The 24,040-nt window shown below is 38.9% G+C and overlaps 1 protein-coding gene across 2 annotated transcripts in view; it reads left to right on the forward strand.

Moving 5' to 3' along the window:
- The window catches only part of LOC134217634 (autophagy-related protein 13 homolog), a 169,722-nt gene extending 145,682 nt beyond the window's left edge, over positions 1-24,040 (forward strand). For both annotated transcript variants that reach the window (XM_062696438.1, XM_062696439.1), the window contains exons 3-5: positions 229-424; positions 19,849-20,392; positions 22,138-24,040. In XM_062696438.1, the coding sequence (XP_062552422.1) occupies positions 229-424; positions 19,849-20,392; positions 22,138-22,434 (1,037 nt within the window). In that variant the 3' untranslated portion in view covers positions 22,435-24,040. The remainder of the gene's footprint in view (positions 1-228; positions 425-19,848; positions 20,393-22,137) is intronic.

The following is a 24,040-nucleotide window of genomic DNA, read 5'->3' on the forward strand; positions in this document are numbered from 1 at the left end:
GATTCCATGAGAGAGAACGGTTCTACTACCATGGGGACAGGAACACCGTCAATGGATAGATCTGTGTTAGTCGCCTCTATGCTGCTTATTGTTGGGTTGTCGTCGTCGTCGTCGTCCGTTCATGATTGTAATAGTGTGGGCTCAAAGTACACGTCGCTCGCTCGACGGCTCGAACGTTATTCCAAGACTAAACGAACTTTTCTCTTTCTCGGCTTCATTCCGCAACAGGCGATGGTCACAAGCAGATACGCGTCGGACAGTTGTGCACCCAAATTGGAACGCTAGCCATGGCAGTAGCCTACCGTACTAAGATGACGATCTCGCCCACGCAAACCGGACGGGACAACACAATTATGCTGAAGAGCGACCACTTCCTCAAGGATATCAGCCCGAAGCACATCCGGTACAACTTCAACAAGAAAACGTAAGTATTCTGTTCTGGAACCATCCAAGCTGAAACAATTCGCCGCGCAGAGGAAGTTGGCGCCAACTGCAGGAGGATGTTGTGAAGTGTGGGGATTCGTAGTGAGTTGGCAAGAACTGTGATAAGATGTTGGTGGACAAATGGAGGATTGGCGGATTTTCTTCGCCGGTGAAAAGTGAGGAGAATAAAAAAAAAAATGTGGGTTCGTTCAATACTGTGCCAAGTAGCGCCTCATTCGTCACGAGCTACCATGTGAAACAAAAATGCAGAGACGAATATTAGCAATCGTTAAAATGTGATTTTGTGTCTAAAAATAAGGTTACAACGAGATTTCTGTTTTTCTCGTCAGAGCTGGGAATTATGTGATGAAGGCAGTGCAACAAATTTTCCTCGAATCGTTCTCGCTGAGGATAGTCTTTTCCATCGATTTTGAAAAATGAATCATTCCCGGCATCCATCAGTGTTTTGGTTGATCTCAGGCGATAACGAGCTACCTTACCGCTTCCGTTATATTTATCTGTGAGCAAAATCTAGAAAATTCTTCAACAATCGCACGAGTTCCCGACCAAGCCTACGCGTAGAAAGGTGACCCACGAGCCGGATATGGGAGCACAGAATGGAATCGTTTTTTTCCCTCGAAAATCTCACACCTCATGCAGCGGCGCGACGGAACCTGCTTCCTCGCGCGGGGTGCGTCCCTATGGCGTGGCGCTGTTGGCCGCTAAATGTGTGTAAGTGCGCGCGCGAGTGTCGAAAATTGTCGTGCCGAAATACACGTCCGCATCAGTTCGTCCGGGGGGTTCCACAGTCGCGCACACATCTGTGCGTCGTCGTTGCCGTATAGAGAAGGCCAATCCAATTGGATGTGGAATATAGGATCGGTCGAAAACATGGTGGTGCTGTTGCTAGGACCGAAGAAGACATTACTGCGGTGAATGGACAAACGATAGAGGAATGACGGTTAATGGGCAGATTGAATTGAATTTTATGAATGTTGTGTGTTGTTCGTGCTGGCGTTAAAATGCTTGTCATCAGTCCGGAGAATGACGGTATTGGCTTTTGTCCGCACCGAAATAACGAGTTGATGCAAAAAAAAATGAAGAATTATGATGTAAGCAAATTTTTGGGTATAAAAAACGGAAGTTCACCCTTCAAAAGTGCTTATGTGGAGATGTTCAAGTTACTGTTTAAAGGACTTTAGAAAAGACAAAATTGTTTAATCGTCAAATGTTCATGAGAAGTGCCGCACAGCCAAATTATACAAACAGGGTTTTAAGAATTAAACTTGATTTGATAGAAACTGCTAAAATTTATTCGCAGAAAAATGCTAATGAATTTACAATTCACAGCTTCTTGTCTATCAACGTTGAATTGGAGGATTCCTGGGAGCAATAGGTTTAGAATCATTCATTTAAAATCATCAAATCTCGGGTACTTATTCAAAAGGACGTATGTGATTTTGTAAACAAGATTGAAACGTCGATTTATCCAATCTGATGGCACTCCACGCAAACCAACACCACCAACGGGTAGCCGAAGGCTCCCCCTACCTGTCTGTGGCGATGGTTTGCGGGGGAGGGCTATCAGATCGGATAAATCGACGTTTCAATCTTTGTTTACAAAATCACATACGTCCTTTTGAATAAGTACCCGAGAAATATCTACATAGGGTGTGTGGTTAAGCACATTTATCGTTGTAAATCGGCATATATAGAAGCTCTAATCAAAATTATGCCACCAGACATGTTGCTTACTTTTGGTTGTTATGTCATATAGTCAAAAACAACAATAATTGTGCACAATCTCTTATTTAGGCTATCAAAAGCATCGAGCGAAATAGGCCTTATGTTCGGCAATTTTTTCTAATCTTAGCTCTGATGGTGGATGCTTTTACAGTCCATGAAATGTTGATGCATTATTCACTATAAATCGTTTTGTATATTGTCCAAACATGTTTTGGTTAATCGTGCCGCTATACTAATGAAAATTGTGAATTCAATATGAATGCTAATATAATATGATTGTTATCCGTTCATCTAATGTGCGAAAATAGGTAAGTCCGTTCAGAAAACTAAGTAGAAGCTTCAAAAGGTATCAAAGACACTACCGCAAATTGAACGTAGAATGTGGATGCGAAATTAGATCATCAACGTTTTGTGCATGTTCATGACTGATGGCTAATGGCCGAAAGGTAAGCAATTTACTGTAGTAGTGAAGATTCAACACTGCTTGGCGCCGTTAAATGTATTGAATTAATTGTTTACAATAGTTGTATAAAATCTTAGAAATTTTACTGATCGATTAATACCAAAATCTATAGAATTCGTTGAAAAACGACGAAGTTTTTGGGTCTTACGTCTTGACCTCTTTTTGTGACGGCCCGAATTTGAAACTTTGGAATGACTCTATCTTGCCGAAGGACGTAACTCTACGTCAAAACTCTTACACAGCCTGCCTGCTTAAGTGGCTGCTAAAAAAACGAGTCAAAGTGATTTTCCACGCAAGTTTATCAGTTAAAGTACGTAATGTAACTAAAACACGCTTGATACAGTTTTTAAAAGGAGTAATAATTATCTCTTCACTTGTCATAAGAGAAGTTTGTACAATCCCATTGAATTCCGTACTTGACTGTCGTACGAGACAGTGAAGACGGCCTTACTGTTGAGTTCGAAATACGTATCTGTCAAGATACAATTAAGTGGTGGAATTCAATGGGATTGTACAAACTCGTCTTATGACAAGTGAAGACATTCCACTAAAAAGCTCAAAATAATTTTCTTAACAATTATCTCTTTTCAAAACGATATATTGTTGAATTCTTGATTATTTTGCGTGATAAGCAAATGTTACAGCCTAGGCCAACATTACCTCCCGCTACCCAATTCTGTAGTATTATTAATTGATCATGTGGAACGTATCAAGTTCTTCAAAATTCACAAAACATTGATTCTGACTCATTTTTATTTAGTTATGTAGAAGATTGACAGTTCTCCACTGTTTTGAGCTTTGAAAATACTGAATTAATGAATCTCTGCATGTCCGTTAGTCTGACACTAGGCGAGCAAAACATATCACCTTTCTCTGCTCATGTACTGCCGTTCTACGCATGCTTGTACCAAATTCAAAAAACGACAAATGAGAAAATGGCATTTGAAATTAAACACTATTTTTCATTGCTGGCGTATAACCACAATGCAATATAAGATTATTACATCACAGAACCATTCAGAAGACTTAATTTCATTGAAATCATTCTTATTTTTTACTCACAAATAGAATTTGCGTCAACGATCATGAAAATAGTTTGGCGGGACAGTTATGCCGAGAAATAGAGCACTTGTTTTTTGGTTTCTACGCATATCAGCCCCGTTCAATGCATGATTTCGTGAATGACTACTGTGATTGACATATGTCTCTTTAATATTTAATTTTATGGATTTTTCGGTTATACAATTCACTCCTGAACACGTCCTATTAGGTTTACAGTCTACGATCAAAAGAGACCGATTTATCATTTATTCTCATTAACCAGACCTCGGCTTGGCTCTTCGAGCCGAACCGATACGAACTTGCGTTACAGCAAAAGGGGTTCTGACCTTTTTGTCGAATATTACAATTCTTCCCCCTAAAGTATCCACAATATACACATACATTTTTACATAATTTTGATTGATGATCCGAACGTTTGAGTAATAAACCAAACCATAAAACATATTCGAATTCATTCTATAAATGAGATATTGAAAAAACTTTCAGAGCACTGGACAATTCTTACCATATCTTTTTTTTTTCTTAAATTTCTAGCAATATAGTCCAATCTGGATTTTTCTTACTAACTACACATGAATTCAAAATTTCTCAATCGCTTCACTTTTTCTCCTCGTTCGTTTTCCAGGACTCAGTAATACATAATGTATATATCACCACTGCTGGGATGTTTCCTGATTTGATGCTGTTGAGCGATAGTTTCTTGTAGTTCTCGTCGAGCTACGTGTTATTATCGGACTGCGTCGAATGTGCTTCAAACGCCTTCCGAATCTGTTGGTACGGCCGGAACGTCTGGGAAACCGTAAAATTCCTCTTCGGAATCACTCACACTTCTTGGTCGTTTCATCCTCTGTATTGGAATACGTATCGTGGTGCACGTCGGCTGAGCAGGAACAATTCTCAGCTGATTCCGATGCGCTTTGAGTGTATGCCTGCCAAAAAAGATTTCAAAAATATTTAGTGAAACTCTTTTGACATACTGCGCCTCGATCCACTTTTCAACCGCATGCTTATCGTGATTTTTATATAAAATTTTATTCCCTAAAACCAGTTTGGAAAATGGATCTTCATAAGGCACATCTTTGTTATCTATATGCCGATTGTCCCTTTTTATATTTGGAATACTTTCGAGGTGATTTTTATAGTGACTTTTGGGATGTAATAAATCAATTAACATTTTTGGCTTAAAACTAAACATCTTTTCTGATGGAAATTTATCGTCAATAGAGCAAGTATTCCTATAATTAGCTAAAAACAAAGTCAATCGATCCTCAATATCGAGTGATCTCGTCTCAGGGTCTAACATGAATTTTTTAAGGACTTCTTTAGCTACTTTCACCATTCTCTCAGCTTGGCCATTGCTACTAGGGTTGTAAGGCGGACTCTTCATGACTTTTATACCTTGCCGCTCCATGAATGAACAAAATTGGCTTGAATTGAACGGTGGACCTCCATCTGTTACTAGAACATCAGGGAGCCCAAAACGAGCGAAAATAACCGTAAATTTCTTAATCACTTTATTTGCGTCCGTTCCGTTTTTCATAATCTCAATCTCCAACCATTTTGTGTAGCTATCCACAATTATCAGATATGTTCTGGATTCGAGAAAGAAAAAATCTGCATGAATACGACTGAAAGGCCGCGTAGTTGGAGTCCATGAACTATTGCAACCCGTTTTTGGGACTACCGATGTTTGCATGCAAATCTGGCAATGTTTTACAAAATTTTCAATATCTCCATTCATTCCAAACCAAAACAAACAACGACGTGCTATCTGTTTCATCTTGACAATTCCATTGTGGTTGGCATGGAGTAATTTCAAAATGGCATTCTGGAGTGAAGCTGGAATAAACACTCTGTCCTGGTATAAAATACAGTCCTCTGTTACCTCCATATCAAAACGCAAAGAATATGTGGGTTTCCATCTGTTATCAATCTTTTTCGGCCATCCATCCCTAATATAACTTGTAACTTGTTGCAGAAATTGATCAGATTTTGTCTGTGCAGCGATTTGTGCATAGTCCAATGGAAAATCACCGAAAAAATTTATGCTCTTTATACCACCACTATCAATTTTCTTTGGAACACTTTGCTCCAGGGGAAATCTGGAACAAAAATCGGCATTCCCCATATACGAAGATGGTCGATAACATATTTCGTACTCGTAGATGGATAACTCCATAACATATCTTTGTAATCGCGTCACGCAGATTTGATTTTTCCCCTCTTTCCCAAAAATTCCTATCAGTGGTTTGTGGTCCGTATATATTGTAAATTTTTGCCCGAACAAATATTTATGGAATTTTTTTACTGTACATACTAGAGCCAATGCTTCTAGATGTAGGATAGGGTATGACTTTTGGGCTGAGTTTAACGAGAAAGAGACAAAACTGATAGGTTTTTCCTGGCCGTTTACCACATGAGCTAAAACTCCACCTAGACCATAACTGCAAGCATCGGACACCACCACGATAGGTTTCTTTGGGTCATAAAATTCTAGTATATTGGCATTAAGCAGAGAAATCTTGCATTCGTCAAATGATTGTTGGCATTTATCAGTCCAAATAAATTTTACGTCTTTACGCAATAGATTATACAAACAACTCAATTTTGTTGACAAATGTGGCACAAATTTTCCGTAATAATTAATCAAACCTAAAAAAGCTTTCAACTCCGAAACATCTTTCGGTACCTTAGCTTCCCGAATTGTTGATAGCTTTTCAGGTGCTGGGAGCAAACCTTCTTCCGTGATCAAATGCCCTAAGTAAATCAGAGAATGAACAAAAAATTTGCATTTTTGCAAATTTACTTTAATGTTAGCTTTTTCAAGTTTATCCAGCACCAAAAAAAGATTTTTTTCACATTCCTCCCTTGTTTCTCCGGCTATTAGCACATCATCAAGATAACATCTTACATGATTTAAACCAATTAAAATTTGATCCATGATTTTCTGGAATATAGATGCGCTGGATGTCGCCCCCTGGGGCAAACGGTTATAAGTGTAAAGGCCTTTTACAGTATTAATCACTACGAACTTCTTTGATCTATTCGATAATTGTAATTGAGTGTACGCCCCTGCTAAATCCAAACAACAAAACCATTTACAACCAGATAAAGAAGCGAAAATGTCTTGAGCAATCGGTAGGGGGTATGTATCAGGAATAATAGATTTATTTATGGAAGCCCGGCAGTCAATTACCATTCTTATGTCTTTATCTTTTTTGAGAACTATAATTACTGGAGACGCCCATTCACTAACCTTTATGGGAGTTATAACGTTTTGTTTCTCCAAGGAGTCCAAATGCTCAAGAACCTTGTCCTTCAGTTTGAACGGTACTTCGTATGCTCTGCGAAACACGGGCCTCTCCTCTTTAAGCACAAGATCTGCTTCAAATCCTATTATTGGATGCGAAAAATCGCCGTCAAAAATTTTTGGAAACCGTTGTTTTAGAAAAGATTCAATATTACCCGATTCGGTTAGCTGATTGGTATGTAATTTGTTTACGTGCAAATTGGCTTCAAAACTATTCCTCCAGTTTGGATAAAAAATATCCAACCAATTTCTACCGATCAATGGTACAAACCAGATGCCGCTGTCTAGAATTACTAAGGAAACCTGTTGTTTGGTGTTGTTTATCATTACGTCGACCTCTATCTTCCCATATATGTTTAACTGCTCGCCACTCACCACTACTAGACGATTGTTACAACGGTGTACTTGAATGTGTTTGAAATACGTTTTGTATGTTCCCAAACTAATGACCGACACTGCCGCTCCGCAATCAATCTCCATTCTCAAAATTACTTTTCCGATATACGCTTGAACTAAACACGGTTCGCTGATCCTAGCTTTGGTTGAAATCATCATACATGGGTACTCAATATCATCATCTTCAGAATCTCTGATACTCAACCTTTTAAAATCGTAACTATCAACCTGTTGTTCTCCCATGAAATTAACAGCTTTCCGGTTCTTCAGCTTAAAACAATTTCGTTTCACATGACCCCGTTTCTTACAATAGTTGCATATCACGTTAGCATGCGGATTGTCATTACTGTATCTACGCCGCTCTTGTAAACCACGGGACTCGATGTCATGATAAACTCTACGATCATTGTGATTGTTTGCTCTACCTCGTTCCCTACTAATACTTCTACTGCGGCTACGGTATTGGTTGCCATACGCGCGCGATGCCCTACCATTATCTCTATACATATCTCCATGCTCTTCTCTACTTCCCAATCTGTATTTCACTGAGTTCACACTCCTTATCATGTCATCTCTTTCTTTGCATTCTCTTGCACGGAATTTTGCCAGCTCAGTGCGTACTACTAGCTCCTCAACTTCCTCAAGTGTCATGTTATCCTTCATTAGCAATTTGTGTTTTAATTCTTCATCGCGCAAACCAAACACTATCCTGTCTTTTATTGCCTCATCCTTATGTGCACCAAAACCACATTGACTAGCCAATAGTTTTAAAGCCAATACGTAGTTTTCAGCAGGTTCGTCAACACCTTGAAGGCGCGCATTAAACTTATGCCTACACAACATATTCGGCTTTACCTTGTCCAATCGTTCTTTTAGCTTCTGAATCATTTGATCGTAATCAATAGATGCAATTGGCGCTCCCGGAAATATTAGCTTAATTTCATCAAATATAACAGGACCGCTCAACGTAATAAATAAATTTTTTTTGTTACCATCCGGAATGTTATTTAAAGAGTATAAAATATCCATACGTTCCATATAGTCCCCAAAGCTGGAACCCCGAATGTAGTGGTCTACCGTTCCTATTATAGACGACATGACTAAATTGTTCACTGTACTGTTCACAGCAACCAATGCTAGAAAAAATAAATGAAGCAAAACCAATAACAAAAACTTACTTGAGTGATGATTTGCTTACTATTCGACGACTTCTTAGCGAGTTTGACCCGATGACATGCAGCTGCCAATGTCTGGGAATCCGCTGCAGCACCAATACAGTCAAACGTCCACTGACTGCTCAACGGTGGTTGCTTTCCAAACGCTGAGTGCTCCTTAAATTGATGTTCGCTGGGCTTCTTGCGGTGTATCAGTCACTCACTTGATCTTTGCACGATTGTCGTCAACACTCACACATATATCGTTCGCCAGTATGCCGTTGCTTAATAACATGCAGCTTCACTCGGTTACAGTGTTATGTGAAATGTGATCTAGGTTGTGTTGTTCTCTAAACTTTCATCACACACAGCTTCCACTTTATTACATAGCGCCGATTCCTTCAACCACCAACAAAGACCTCATGAGATCGTGTTACGTATTAAACAATAGCATACACCCTTACTGCAACCTTTATACACTTTTACGAAACCAGACTGCTCTTCGCACACCAACTCAACCAACTGGTCAATTTCTTTAACGCTTTTCGCAAACTAATAGATACTTTCCGTCTTTTTCTCACTTTCCTTACAAAGATGCTCACCGTAACCCGGCTGCAAACAAAAGAGAGCTATTATTATATTCACCAATTGAAACCCGTCGTCATAGTTTTCTAAAGAAACGATATTCTCGAAATGATCTCTTCCCGCTTACAAAATGGCGTATTGAAGTCCACCAAATAGAAAGAACAACCAAAATGGATATCGCAAATACACGTTTTTTTTCCAATTTGCGGTTCTCGTAAATTTTTCTCTGCTTTATTCCTTTTTTCACAATCCACGCTACAGCTGCTTCTCAAAAATTCTTAGCTCACTGTGCGCTGTTCAAAACTGAAAATTTCAAAATGGCACCTCTCACACAGCGACGATCCAATAAGCACGCTTCCAATCGCCACTGCTAAGATTGCTTTTAGCCTAGTCTAAAAAAATATCACCGTTTTTTTTTTCAAAATCAAAACGCGGTAAAATTAACTTTTCTACTCGTCGCCACTTTAATATTTAATTTTATGGATTTTTCGGTTATACAATTCACTCCTGAACACGTCCTATTAGGTTTACAGTCTACGATCAAAAGAGACCGATTTATCATTTATTCTCATTAACCAGACCTCGGCTTTGCTCTTCGAGCCGAACCGATACGAACTTGCGTTACAGCAAAAGGGGTTCTGACCTTTTTGTCGAATATTACAGTCTCCACATGCTTTATCTATGGAAGTGAACCTGCCACGTGGTTGAAGTGATTATGTCGCTTAGAATGAGTATTGTATAAATTGCCCCCATTAAACCAGTGCAACAGACTAAGATTGCAAGATCTAAACAGAAAATGCTATTCCAATGTGTGTTGCTCCATAAAATAACAGAATCCACCATAATAATGAATTTAATCACCGCGAGACAATTATGCGTAGAAATTAAGCAATGGGACAAATATACTTGATGTTGTTTTCAATGATTTTCCGAACAAAGTTCGAAATCTGTTAGATTTTCCTAAAGGTATACATCAAAATAGACTGCTCTATGGTGAAAAGTCAAAATCCACAAAAACTAACATGGGACAACTATGCGTAGAAGGGCAGTGTAGTAGTGCATTAACTTTCCGTCGGCAATCACTATTTCGAGCCTATCCAGTTGATTAGGCCAGATAGAAGCAATGTCTTGATGCTTATCAATGGAAGGAGGTTAAAAATTCTAGCTTCACGAATTATTCAAGTGGTTTTATATTTTCGTTTGTTAATTAGATTAATGGACGATTGGGAATATAATCTATGAATATTTCTCCAGGATAAGACCTGTGCGCCGGTCATATCATCAGCGGCTAGTGGCCACTTTTGACACGGCGGTGGCTGCGGTGTGAACCGGTGTGGATGAAAAAATAAATGGCTGAAAATCAATTTGAACGCGGATTTTTGGATTCACGCGGTTTTGATTCACAGGGTAAGAACCGCCCGTATAAAAATCGACTTCAGTGGATTAAGATTGCAATATTTTACGTTTGCCGATAATCAAACAGCACATTCAATAATCAATCGCCGACGACATTAATCAGTACCTGATTTCAAAATGTTATTGAAATTAAAACTATTCTATTACTCTCTGATTTTGATGAATCAAATTTTATCAATAAATCCTGCTTTACTTTTCGTGAATTAGATTTCGGTGTAATGGGACTAATTTGTTAAGAAAATTATTTTGAGCTTTTTAGTGGAATGTCTTCACTTGTCATAAGACGAGTTAATACAATCCCATTGAATTCCACCACCACTCGAGTCGAGTCAAGTACGAGACACTGAAGACGGCCTTACTGTTGAGGTCGAAATACGTATCTGTCAAGATACAATTAAGTGGTGGAATTCAATGGGATTGTATTAACTCGTCTTATGACAAGTGATTTTTCAAAGGTTATTTCCAATTCAGGATTTTGATACACTCCAGTCGTTTTACTTCTCAATATTTCTAAATTTCAGAGAAAAAAAACTAACTATTATTATTTGAATTACATATACAATTGGGCAATATTTGAGCGGCTGCATATCTAGTTTGTTTAAATAATTTGTAGTGCCACTTCGTTCACCTGCTGTGACCCCTGACAGCCACAATGGACAATTTATGTCGTGCCTCGCTTATGCACAAATCTCAATAGATGATCAGCATTACTAAACACTGACCGAGGCACGATGACCAACTAAATTGAATGTTCTTTCTGAAACTTGGTTAAATATGCTAAAAAAAGTACTTTGTGGAGTTCCTACAGGGATTTCTGGAGGAAACTAGGAATTTTTTTCTTCGGAAATTCCTAAAGCCATTTTTTCGATTCCATCGTAAATTCTGCGAAGATTCATATAGGTTTCCTTTCAAAAATCCATTCAGGTTCTCTTTAAAAAAACATTTTCTTTCACCGAGTAGTGATACTGTCTTTCTCGCATTTAGTCGAGACACCAACCTTATATGAAGCTTATATAATTCGATGTATCATTTCCTTCATATTTTTTAAACGCAAAGGTCGATCGTTATCAAATTCAATAGTGATCAACAAGGATTTGTCCCCTGTCGAATAAAACTTGTTGCGAGAAAATTGGTTAAAGATTACTATACGAAATAGTTTTCGATGAAATTCCTAAAGGAATTTTCAAAAAGATTTCTGAAAAGTCTCCTTAACAAAGATACAAAAAAAAAGTTTATTAAGGCATTTCCGGCAGATTTTTGAAGAAATTTCGTCCAAGAATTTCTTCCTAAGGTTAGCGAAGAATTTACTGGATTTTCGGAAAGTATATCCGAAGGAATTTCCAAGGGAAATTAGAGAGAATTCCTAAAGGATTTTACGAAGCAATTCCCAAAGTAACTTCATAAGAAATTTACAAAGGAATTTTTGCAGAAAGTTATTAGGTAATTCTTAGGGGAAATTCTGAAATAGTTCTTAGAATCCCTTATTTTAATTTTTGGAGGAAGGTCTTAGGGAATTTACGGCTTTGGCAGGTTTTGTTCTATTATTGTCAGGGGGTTTTTTATGACTGATTATGCTCAAATTTGGCCTAAACATTCTTTGCCAATAAAACCCCCCTGCCAATAATAGAGCAAAACCTGCCAAAGCCGTCTTTTCCCCTATATTTAATTTCTAGATTTGTTTCCTAAGCAATTTCCAAAAGATTTTCTGAAGAAACCCCTTGAGGGATTTCTGAACGAAGTCTTGTCGAAATATCCACAGGAATTCTTGAAGAAATCTAAGAACGTCGGAAGTTTCTTCATGAATTGCTTTGAAAATTCCTTAAAGAATGCTTCGGATATCCCTCCTGGAACTTGTTTTGGAATTCTTAAAGAATTTCCCAGAATTATGTTCTAGAATTTTCCAAGGAATTCCAAAAAAGGTCTTAAAAAAAGTTCTAAAGGAATATTCGAAGAATACCTTAACGAAATTCCCAAGGTTTTCCTAAACAAATTTCTGAAGGAATACGTGGATGAAATTCCGAACTAATTCCTGAGGGAAACTTCAAGGAATACCCGAAAGAATTTCCAAAAGACTTTCTGGAATTCGTTTTCGGAGGAGTGTATAACTCCCTGAGGCAAATTCCTAAGGAATTCCTGGACGAATTTCTAGAGGAAATTGCGAATAAATTACTCGGAAAAATTCCGAAAGAATTGCAGGAAGTACTTCAGAAATACTAGTAGGCATTTCCTGTGAAATTCTATTAGGAATTTCTTCGTAAATTCCTTTGAGAATTCCTCCAGTCTATCAAAAATTTCTTTATGGATTCCTCTGCAAATCCCTTTAGGAATTCTTTTAGAAAGTCTTTTAGAAATAGCTCCAAAATCTCTGTTAGCAGTTTCTTCAGGAATAATTTTTTAAACTTCATGCACGAAATTTCATCCTTAAATCAATGTCTAAACGATACTTCTTCGAACATTCTCAGACATTCCAGGAGTTGAAAGTTTTTGGAGACATGTTTCAAAGAATTCCTAGAGTTGTATTACATTAACGTTTAAAACATTCAAAAATGCTTTTCAGATTGATGAAACACAAAAAATTCATAAATCTAGCCACGAAAAAATTACACAGTCTCGCTAGTCCCTTGTGGTGAACCATCAAAGGAAGACCACGCCCATTTTTTTTGTAAATAAGCCGAAGAATGAACTGTTGATGTGGCACCTACTTAAGAGAGGCTAGCACGTACTTCGCTTTGTTGGGCCAAATTTTGGGATTTGAAAAGAACATCGGCTGCCTTGTGAAGCTGGTCTCTCTGGACATTTCCAGAGTTTACAATAGACCATGGACTTCACTGCCCCTATTCGCATAAGCGTCCCATGTCAGTTTTCTTCAACTTGAGAAATATGCCGTTGAATTTTTCAAACTCGTTTCACATGGAGAAATTCAAAAAAATCTAATAAATCGATAAAATAAGCAATCTTTCTAAAAAATTGGCATAATATTCTTCATCGTTATACATTGCTATGAAACTATTAAATGGACCATAATTACATTGATGTTTTGTGCGAAAGTGTATCAAAATGTGGAATGTGACTGTTATGCGAATAAATAGCAAGATGGGACAACACAAGTGGGTTTTGATTTTCAAATATCTAGAACAAAGCCTATTATTTTATTAGTTTTTCTGAAAGATGAGTTCATTTTAAGCTTATTTCTGAAAGAAAATCAAAATTGTCAAAAATCGATATGGGACTCTTATGCGAATCGCGGCAGTTCAGGTGTGTTTAGGAAAGTGAATCAATGGGGGATCTCCGGCAGGTATGGGAAAAATCGGATCATTTAGAGCTATTCTTTCACTCACCTCTACACACAATCGCAAATTAGGCAACTGTACACGGGCCCTTCCAATATTTTCAATTTCGATTGTCTGCCGTTTGGCTTCAGTTAGTAACGAATCATGCCAAAAACAAACAGACAACACTCATCACCGAATCTTCCCCACAGACAGCAAATGATGCATAGCCGAATATCTGTTTACATTCGGTTCATAAACGAATGAAATCGCAAATGAGTGGTGAGTGAGGATTCGGCAGAAAGATTCAGGCCGCAAAACGAATCATTGAGTCTAAAATGAATCAATCTTCTGAGTCCAACTCAGTGTTTTCTGCTGCACTTACTACACATCGGTTCTTTCTCATTTCTCGATTTCTTTTCGCACTATCTGTGGTTTCGTTTATTCCTGCTTGGGGGCACTCAGTAGGTATGAATCGTTTGTTGGTTTGCTGTTGGGTTGAGTAGCATTCATTTTGTAATCGTGTGTTCGCTGATGGATTGGGATTTTAAATCGGTGTGATTCGTGTGAGTGAGTGAGTTTTCCCATAGCTGATCTCCGGAAACCTTCTTCAATTCATCAAGAACTGCATCTTTATCCTTAATTTTTGTGCTGCAATTAACTAAGAACTTTTTAAACATGTAGCTTGAAAACGATACGGAATTATATTCTATTCTGAACTTCATAACTTCCAATCACATACTAAAGTGTGATAGCTTTGATATTCAGATTGAAAAAAATAACGCACAATCTTGGAAAATGCATCTGAATGGGATCAAGTCAAAGTGTTGCTAGTTACCCATTTGACGGTTCTATATAGTTTTAGCACTACAATTTATGAACTTTTAAATTAGGCTCACATTCGACATCATTTTTAACGATAAAATTATGAACTTTTTGATCTGTAATGCTATAAAAAATTAATACACTCTCGTAAAGTACGAATTAAATAATAAATACTAAACTTCAAGTGCTTCAAAAAGCCAACTAGTCCCAGAACAATAGAATCTGTTTAGTTTGCGATGATAAAATAATTTATAGTGCTATGAAAATTTGATCGCTCTTTGTTCCCTTCATTCCCCAAGATCCCAACCGTGGGGGTACAAATTATCAAGCCAACCATGGTTTCCGCCATGCACATTTCAGCTGTTTATACATTCGTACGGTCAGGCATCCTATCGGATTCATCCGGTGCGGAGAGCCGCGTAGGATGAAAATCTGATTTACTAGAAGCTGCACTCGGACTATTTGCCGAGTCGCTTGGCAAACAAGGCAGACAGAGACTCGCTTGACAAAAATGAAGCTGTGCGGGCGTCAACGTCCGCACGGTTTGGCTGCTGGCGTCTGTTAGGTGGCCCAGATGTTGTCTCTGCTATGCGGCCTCTCATGTGGGCGAAATTATGCTCTGCTACAACTGCTGCTGCAGTTTGTAGAGAAACGCGTTTGTGTGTCAGAAAGATTCATCATTGTCATTGTTGATTCATTAGAAATGAAAGTCACTGTCGAGACAAACGGAAGGAATTATGTTTAATGCTTTTTGTTCCGTCAAAGATTTCCCAAATTCATGATTACTAATGAGTATTAACTATTCGAATGGCAGAGCGGACAAAATGAGATTATAAAACACTTCACTGCTGGCGGTACACATTTGATAAGAATTCAATTGCGCACTTTCTTTGTCAGAGGTCGATTATCTAATAAATCGTGTTTTACAATGAACTTTTACTGTTTACCCTCCAGTTGCGGTAATCTTAGAAAGACGTGATTAACAGGTGCCTATTTTTAACGGAAACAAAATCGCTTGAGCGCGTTGGAAAGATAATAAGGTCCCAGTATCTGACCCGACCCAGTTGAACGACCTGTTTTCAATTGTGGTGACCGCTGTCTTCCATGACGTGGCAATCGGGCTGAATGCTTGAACGAGTTTGATGAACTAGCGAACTGGACGGACTGGACGGACTGGATGGAATGGACGGGCTGGACGGACTGGACGGAATAGACGGACTGGAAGAACTTGTTGTGACGGATCCGGACTTCGAACACCAGAACACCAGAGCTTGATGGACAGACGACCTTGACGGACTAACGACTTTGGCGAACTAACGACTTTGATGGACAGGCCAGACAGACTTGTTGGACTTCCTTAGTGATCGAAGAACACTTCTTTGTTTTACGTTCGTCCTCTACAAACTCTCTCTCAAAACTGATTTATTCAATTTCTTTCCTGACCCGACTCCTAAGATAATATTGAACTCGTAATTGAACATTAAGTGATTGCTACGTTTTTTTAATGCTAATCTTATTCTCTACATCAATGTATCTCAAAGTGCGGGAAATCCCCGGTCACCTTTTTCGAAGCTTCTCGATAAGATAAACTGATAAAGCCTCCGAATGCGATTTCGGAGCACGTTGTCAACTAGGTGAAGTTAAAGTTCTCACTCCAGCATTACAAATAGATGATGAACGATTTGAGAAGGCCGAGATGACAAACAGAGAACACAAAAGGTATCAATTTAATGTTGACATGTAATGCAGCAAGAATGTGTCGGAAATTCCCCAGCAATGCTGCCACTGTGGAATAAATATTAACTTTTGAGCAGTAGAGTGCGTAGATTTCATAGGGAGGCTGTCGTTAGTTTGCTTGCACGCCCTGCTATAAACTTGAATTACTCATCGCTCAGTGTTTGTAGCAGAAAGTAGCTTCTTGTTATGGTAACAAACTGATGATGTAAGCGTTGTTTCCGTCGATGACTAACTATTCGATGGTAATCCAGATTTCTTCCAATCTTCATTCGCTCGAGAAAGCCACTTACAAAGGGCTTCACTGCCAGAAATTTACGACCCTTGTGTTAGGAACATTTCGTAACTTCCCGCTCGATGACGCATTGCATAAGCCCTGTATGTAAGTACCAGCGTTTTTCCACTTAACATGTCGCGCTTGCACAGAAAACTATTTGTCAACGATGTAGCCGCGGCCCTGTAATGGTGGTGCAACGACACTCGATTCTAATCACTTCTTGTCACCGGCAGCAGAGCATACTTTCGCAACCAATTTCCACCTCTTGGTGGAGATAATTACCAACTGGCGCACTCGCATTACCGCGCACCGGCTCAGTGAGCATAGATGTCTATCTCATGGTTGGTGCTGCTGCGGTGACCGCATGTGATGCTAGGTGTATTAGAAAAGCCCAATTTGGTAAACTTTCTTTCATCCATCCATATACCTTGTCATGTGTGATTGAATGAAATATTTTATGCTCTTGCAATGTTTGTCAGTTTGCTGACAACAATTGGAAAAGTCCGATCAAGTTGGCCCTGACATCACCTTCCATGCCACTATCAAGTGCAGAAGCAGCAGTTTGAACCGGCTGCTTGGATTTTTATTTTCAATTAAATACTGCTCAAGTCGGTAACTCGAAGTGATAAAGACAGTAGCTACAGTTGCTGGGTTAACAATAATTAAGGCTATTGAATAATAAATAACGGAATGCTATTGATTACATTACATGTGCAGTTTATAATCTCATGGAGGGAATTGTATTTGTGGCAGCTTTTGTTCTATGACTTGATTTAAAAATTTAAGAGTGAGCTCTGGTACTGTATCTGTAAATAAAGTTTCCCATATTACTAGACCAAAACATCTTCCATTTACAACATGCAAAAAGCGTACACATCCGTTGTTTTGTTGTTTGCCCACACAGCGTCAATCATATTAAACAGACACCTTCCATTCAAATAAGATTAAATCCAAATACTGCACAAAAGAAGTAGATTTTTTCTTATTTCTCTACCGTTTTGTATCAATCGTCTACCACACCACCAATGAAGCTCCCATAGTAGAACGATTGAGTGTACGAAAAATGACAAAACCCACGCATTTCCATTCAATAAAAAGTCTTTCATTTTTCACCTTACCTTACGTTGCGCACCATCTGGACCAGTTGTAAAGTTACCATCGTCGCAATAAAAGTCTTTCAGATTTCATCCTATAGGAAACTCAACGACCGTAGGAATTGAGTAGGTGGCTGGAAATGAAACCGACAGCGAGCTGTGGTAACATAATTCAAATAGGGAATATGCTGTGTTGGAAAATCAGACCAAACGCAGACCCAGACAGACAGATAGAAAGAGAGAGAGCACTGCGAAGTGTGGGATTACTTGCGTAGGAGTGAAAATATGAAACAAGATTTACTGGCCAAAGTGTTATTTATGGGAGTTTGAGCGAACGTGAGAAGATTAGGTTTGTGCATTTAGGTGGAAAATAAGTTTACTCAACAGACCAAAAGTTTGGCGATTTCGCAGTGTAAATTTATGTAATTCGTTCTGCTGTGAAATTATGATAACCATAACCATTATTTCCTTTTTTACACGTTCACGTGGCAATGATTCGGTATTTTTCAAATACTCTTTCATAACATGTGTTTATGTTTTCGAGTCAAGAGCCTATTTATACTCTTTTGTACTTTTACTTTCCAGACAAATTAAATATAGTAACCTGTATCGAATAGATCTCGAGCTAGATAACATTTAAGTAGCGAACACCGTAGCATACCTCCAAATCACTGTGAATTTCGTCATTTTGCGCACCTTTTCGGCCACCATCTCGTGACGAACGACGATGATTTGCATTCGCTAATTACAACGTCTGCCGTCGCCGGACTTGGCGTCTGCTGGCGTTTGCGTCGCTCATTCATTTTTTATCAGCGCCATCCCTCGCCATAATTTGATACACACGACCCCACGAAATGTCCCGATAAAGGGTGCTAATCAACGATTTGATAACGAACAATAAAAAAATATCGAGTACAAAGCAGATTGGGAAATATTCCCAACACACGCCTAGCACTACATACCTAGTTATATCTGATAACACACGAAAACAATCACGTGACGATGATACGAGGAAGCGGAGGGACCCTTCTTCCCCCGGGAGACACACACAGCGCCCTCGGCGCCGCCGACGGTCCCCAAAATTTCACGTTCAAGGTCAAGAAGGAGAACTGATGGATGAAGAAAATTGCGTTGTGCACTTCGGGAGGACGAATGCGAACAACCGCTTCAGGCTGGACAGAAGAGTGCTGCTTGTTTACTTGGCGCTCTTTTCGTGCCCTGAGGAACGCTGTAGGAGGGTAGGGCCACAGGGGATGGATTCCTGTTTTTTACCCTCCGTTCCTCCCACTGGGAATCGTAGTAGCTGGTTCAAAGCAGTTGCTTCTCACCACGTTATTGATGCATGTTTTAATCTGCGGCGCTATAGAATCGGTTCTCCCGGGGGGAACATGACGGCAACTAACAGCAATAATAATATTGATTTATGTCTAGTAACAAACACGATCTTCAATGGAAATTTAATGAGATTTTAGCCGGTTCAGGGACGTGGACAACAACCGCTAGAGGTGATTTGGAACAATGATAGGCTTATTGTTGCCGGTTGATTAGTGGTTTGCTTTTCTAGAACCTTTCAATATTTCGTTTCTTAGTTGTATAAACATTCAATATGAAACTTTGTGATGCTACAAAGTTGTGATGTAATTAAACCGATTTTACCGCAATTGCATGCATTCACACAATTTCAAACATTTAAAAGGTAACACGAAAACGATGTTCTGCTAGCTTGGAGAAATGTAGGTAGTATTGACATTTATTAGTTGAATAGTAATAGTTCAGTTTCAAACTGTTTCATACCATATCTAATATCCGGTTTTTTTAATTTATCTAAACAATTAAAACTTATTTGAAGCATTTTTTATCTTAACAAGGTACTTCACGTACTGGCGTCAACGGCTAACACGATTCTCTGAATCGCAAACACTTGCCAGACTGATGAACCCACCGCCACTTCACGAATCTTATCTCCACGCAAAAGCTCTTCATCCGTCGAGTTAATTACTTTCACCTCGTCAAACACACGTGCCCGTCATATACTTAATCGTCTCGATAATACTCATCAGTGTTTATCTCTATCTCTGCCCCTTTTAATTACAGTGAGAAGAAAATTATCGACTTGGACAAACCGATGCGGTGCGGTGCATTCGTGGACCCCTCCCGAATCAAGGCCCCATTCACCGAAGACGACTTCATCCTCAAGGAAACGCCCCCGTTCCACTGGTTACTCCCGAAACCCAAGGACGATACCAGTTCGATTAAGAGCACCGACGAGGACCGGCAGTCGATTAATTCGCCCACCACCGTCACCGCACCGACAGCGCTAACATCGGACGAGAACCTGTCCTCCAATGCAAACAACCTCAACAACGTCAACAACAACAGTGGTCACAGTCAGAAGGGATCGCTAGATTCGACCACACCAGCGGCAGCGGCAGCGGCAGCAGCTCCCATCATGAACTACCGATTGTCTCAGTCTCCAAAGACCGGCGAATCACCACTGACCGCAGGGGTGGTGGCCGGTACGACAACAGGATCGAACTCCGGCTCGCCACCAGCATCACTAACCGGAGAATTCCGGAGATCCTCCCGATGGTCCATTCGACAGACGGTACCCGAGGACGAACGGTTGCTTAAAGAACTGGTGAGTAATGAACAAATTCGTAATGGAGGGCTCTAAGCTTATCAGATACGAATTGGAACTTCCGTTTCGGTTCCGTCATCACCTTTTTGAATTTGTTAGCTCATCCACAGTATTCACGATAGCGTGAATCACTTTCATTTTTTTTTCATTAGAACTGAATCGTTTCCGTTTGCTATCTCTGAGCACCTATTCAATGCAGTATTTCCGATAGCGGCTTTTTATAGTTCATGGCGAACCATGTGTCTACTGCTGATAAGAAATTTATACATTTTCGCCATGTATATACGAAAATGTAGATTTTCTAATCAGAAGAGTTCAAAATACGAACTTCATAAATAAACTGTACCGACTACCAGTTGGTCCATCTTAGACCGATAACACCACCCGGCTATCTTTGCTTAGAGCGTGTCTGCGTCACGCCCGCTTATCTTACGTCAACGAATTTTATGGAATTGACTCTGTTTATCCTGCTGGGATTCATTCGGCTCGGTATCGATCGACAACGTCAAAACAGTGCAAACCAGCTAAAGCAAACAAACAGTATTCGATCTATGTGTGTGCGATATACCTTCGAAGGCATCAAAACAAACCGGTTTTTGTTTGTTCGGTTTTAGAAAACCAAAAATCCAGTTCTTGTTAATCGGAATCCAAATGTGGCGGATCAACCTTTAGGTACTAAGATGTTATGCATGCATCGGGAAGTTGTCCTCCACTTTTTGGCAATCAATGTCTAATGATGTCCATGAGTAAATTTGTATATTTAGTCAAGTGTGTTTTGCTCACAATAATATCGAGCTCATTAGAGGACTGAATCGATTGAAACCTGCACATTGTATTTGAGTATACGAAAAGGCACCAATCTTTGCAACTGTGTGCCTTTATTTAACACTTCTTATACAAACTGCGCCAATCATAGTACGGAAATACTTGGTATACAATGCACTAAAGTTCCATGGCTCAGTTCGCCAGAATACTTCAAGTTTGAAAATCAATTGGACTTTTTCAAAAGTTTGGAATCCAATTTCCTCATGGCATTCGTCAGATTTTGGGCCAAAATCAGATCAGTCCAGTTCACACAAAAGACTAAGTGTTATTTTCCAATTTTGAATTAGGCAGGAAACATATTTAAATCTTGTTTTGTTCCACTGGTCTTTGGTAAACCATACAGATAAAAAATAAAATATAAACAAATTAATTAAATTTTTTTAAAAATGTAGGATTATCAATAAAAACGATAAAAATTTTAAATATCCCTTGGTAAAAATAAATTTAGCCACGCAAGCGGGAAGAAAATAGAAGAAATACAAAAATTATGTTTCAGCCTTTATTAATTTTGTTCAAAGATATTTCAAACCTTGTCTTAGAGATAGTTGCATAGAAGCATTTTTCAACGTTTCTACTAACCCCCACTGGGCGTCAATGCAGTGGTATTATGGAATACATTTGTTTGTTTTTCAGTCAGATTTAGTCCGGGAGTTACTGCAGCCTAAGTAACCCATTTCAGACTTCCTGGTAACTCACTGCTCCGAGGTCACTTTAACTTACAATAAGAACCGGTTGTTTATGCTACCATCATCAATTAAATAATGAATCCATAAGCAAAATCGAATGGCATTTTCAGGGAATGTTGGGATTGATCATAGTTAGGAAAAATGTCATTCAAATTAATGTTCCCCAGAGGGCTCCACTATAAAACAACACCCCCACTAAATACAACTTCCCGCCTGCTTTCCAATCAATTGCAGCACTTCCCCTTCGCCGCATCCAACTCGCCGATCGGTGACCTGGCCAAGTTCTACCGGGAGTGCTTCAACGCGCCCCCGCTGCAGGAGTTCAACCAGCTGTCGAATGTGATTTCCAACGTCGACGACGAGGAGGCACCGAACGCCGATGACGGGGGCCGGATACTGGCCGGGCCCGTCGAGGACGAGGACGTCGATGATGTGACGCGGCAGCTGGAACAGTTCGAAACGTCCCTGCCGGAGTTCGAAACGCTGGTGACGTCCCTCTGCCAGTCGGTGGACAACAATTCCAACAGTTAAAGCCTCTCGGGACCGGGTGTCTCGCGGGAGACATTGTTGACCTGTGTTGATTCTAGTGCAGGGGGGAGGGGTATTTTATTGCAGTTTTTCTTAGTCGTTTAAGAGAGAACAGTCTGATTGATGATATTCATCTATAAACCATTTATTATTTTTACTTGATTTTTCGTAGGGTTAGATGAAAGGAGGTAGTTTAGCGATTAGGATATTATATGAACAATTATATCATATTCAGTTTATGGGACAGGTAAAATGTGTATTATAGTTAGCGAGCCGAGCAAATTAGATAGCTTAGAAAGTACGAGGAAAGTTGCTAAATGCTGTAAATATTTTGGAAAGGGCTTTTTATCTATTAAAAAGATATTCATGAGAGGGAAAACGAGAGAAAGGATTTACACAAGATAATACACAATATTTAAGAGAGAAGAAACAAAGTTCCTTATCTTCATTGCTTTACATCATATTAACATTGGCCTTTTACTCTGTTTTTATTATCCTTAAAATATTGAGTAAATAGAACCTTTCTTAACATTTTCTCTGAGTCATAGCTGTAAATAGAAAATCTAACATGAGAGCAAAATTGATTCACTCTTTTGATGACTGGTCGTTGTATACGAGTCGAATTTCAGTTTCGCAGACGCTGGTTGGTAGATAGGTTCATAACTGCTTTGCTAGCCTTGCCTCTGTTCCAAACAGCTATTCGTGGATGTCCAACAAAAGAATCAATCGATGCTGCCCTTCGTAATCAAATTTAAGCTTAAGCCTAAGAATCAGTTATTTGATGTTTTATAAGACGAAGAGCATATTTTAAATCTTAACTTTATTTTAAAATGAAACAAGTAAATGTAGCAAATAAGCAGAGCTTAATCGCTTTACAGCCATTGATTTATAAAACTTCCTAATTGCTTTGATATATCTTTTCCTTCGTTTCTTACACTTTCTAATTTATCATTTCGCACTGTATCACGATAAATCCATTCATCACTCCATTCGAAGACTGAATGTTTAAACTCCCATTGATCGGTAAAATTCAGTTCAACTATTTTCAGAGATAAAAAAAACTCTTATATGTATCAAATCATTGCTTACGAACCTTTGTCCAAAAAGGCATCATCGCCGATCAACTGAAAACGATTGTTAATTATGCACTGTTGTACATTGGGAATTAGAAATTTATTTGCCGCATAGATCTATGGTATTATTACCCATTTGACCTAAATCTGAATCTAACACACGGTAATGTGTAGCAAAAGAGCAGACCTTTAAAGTCATCTTAAGCAAAAACGCATATCTTTTGGCCGCATTACATAATCGTGTATTATACCCATATTTAGAACCTACAGCCTAGCTTTAGGTCGTTAGCATTTGCTCCTTCAGAGTAACGTCATAGCTTTTTTTTATCTTTTGTAATTGTTCAAATCATCACCACGCCCGAGCAAGTTGGAATAAAAGCAGATTGTTTATTTTGCAATCCAGAAATCAAATTGTAATTCAAGTTCACTCTCTGTAACAAACAAGCTGATATTCAAAGACGAAAAAATATTGATACCCATTTTCAAAACAATACACACAAAATAAACATTTTTTGGTTTATTCAAACAAAAACAAA

This window comes from Armigeres subalbatus, chromosome 2, assembly GCF_024139115.2.
Source record: "Armigeres subalbatus isolate Guangzhou_Male chromosome 2, GZ_Asu_2, whole genome shotgun sequence".
Lineage (NCBI taxonomy): Eukaryota > Metazoa > Arthropoda > Insecta > Diptera > Culicidae > Armigeres > Armigeres subalbatus.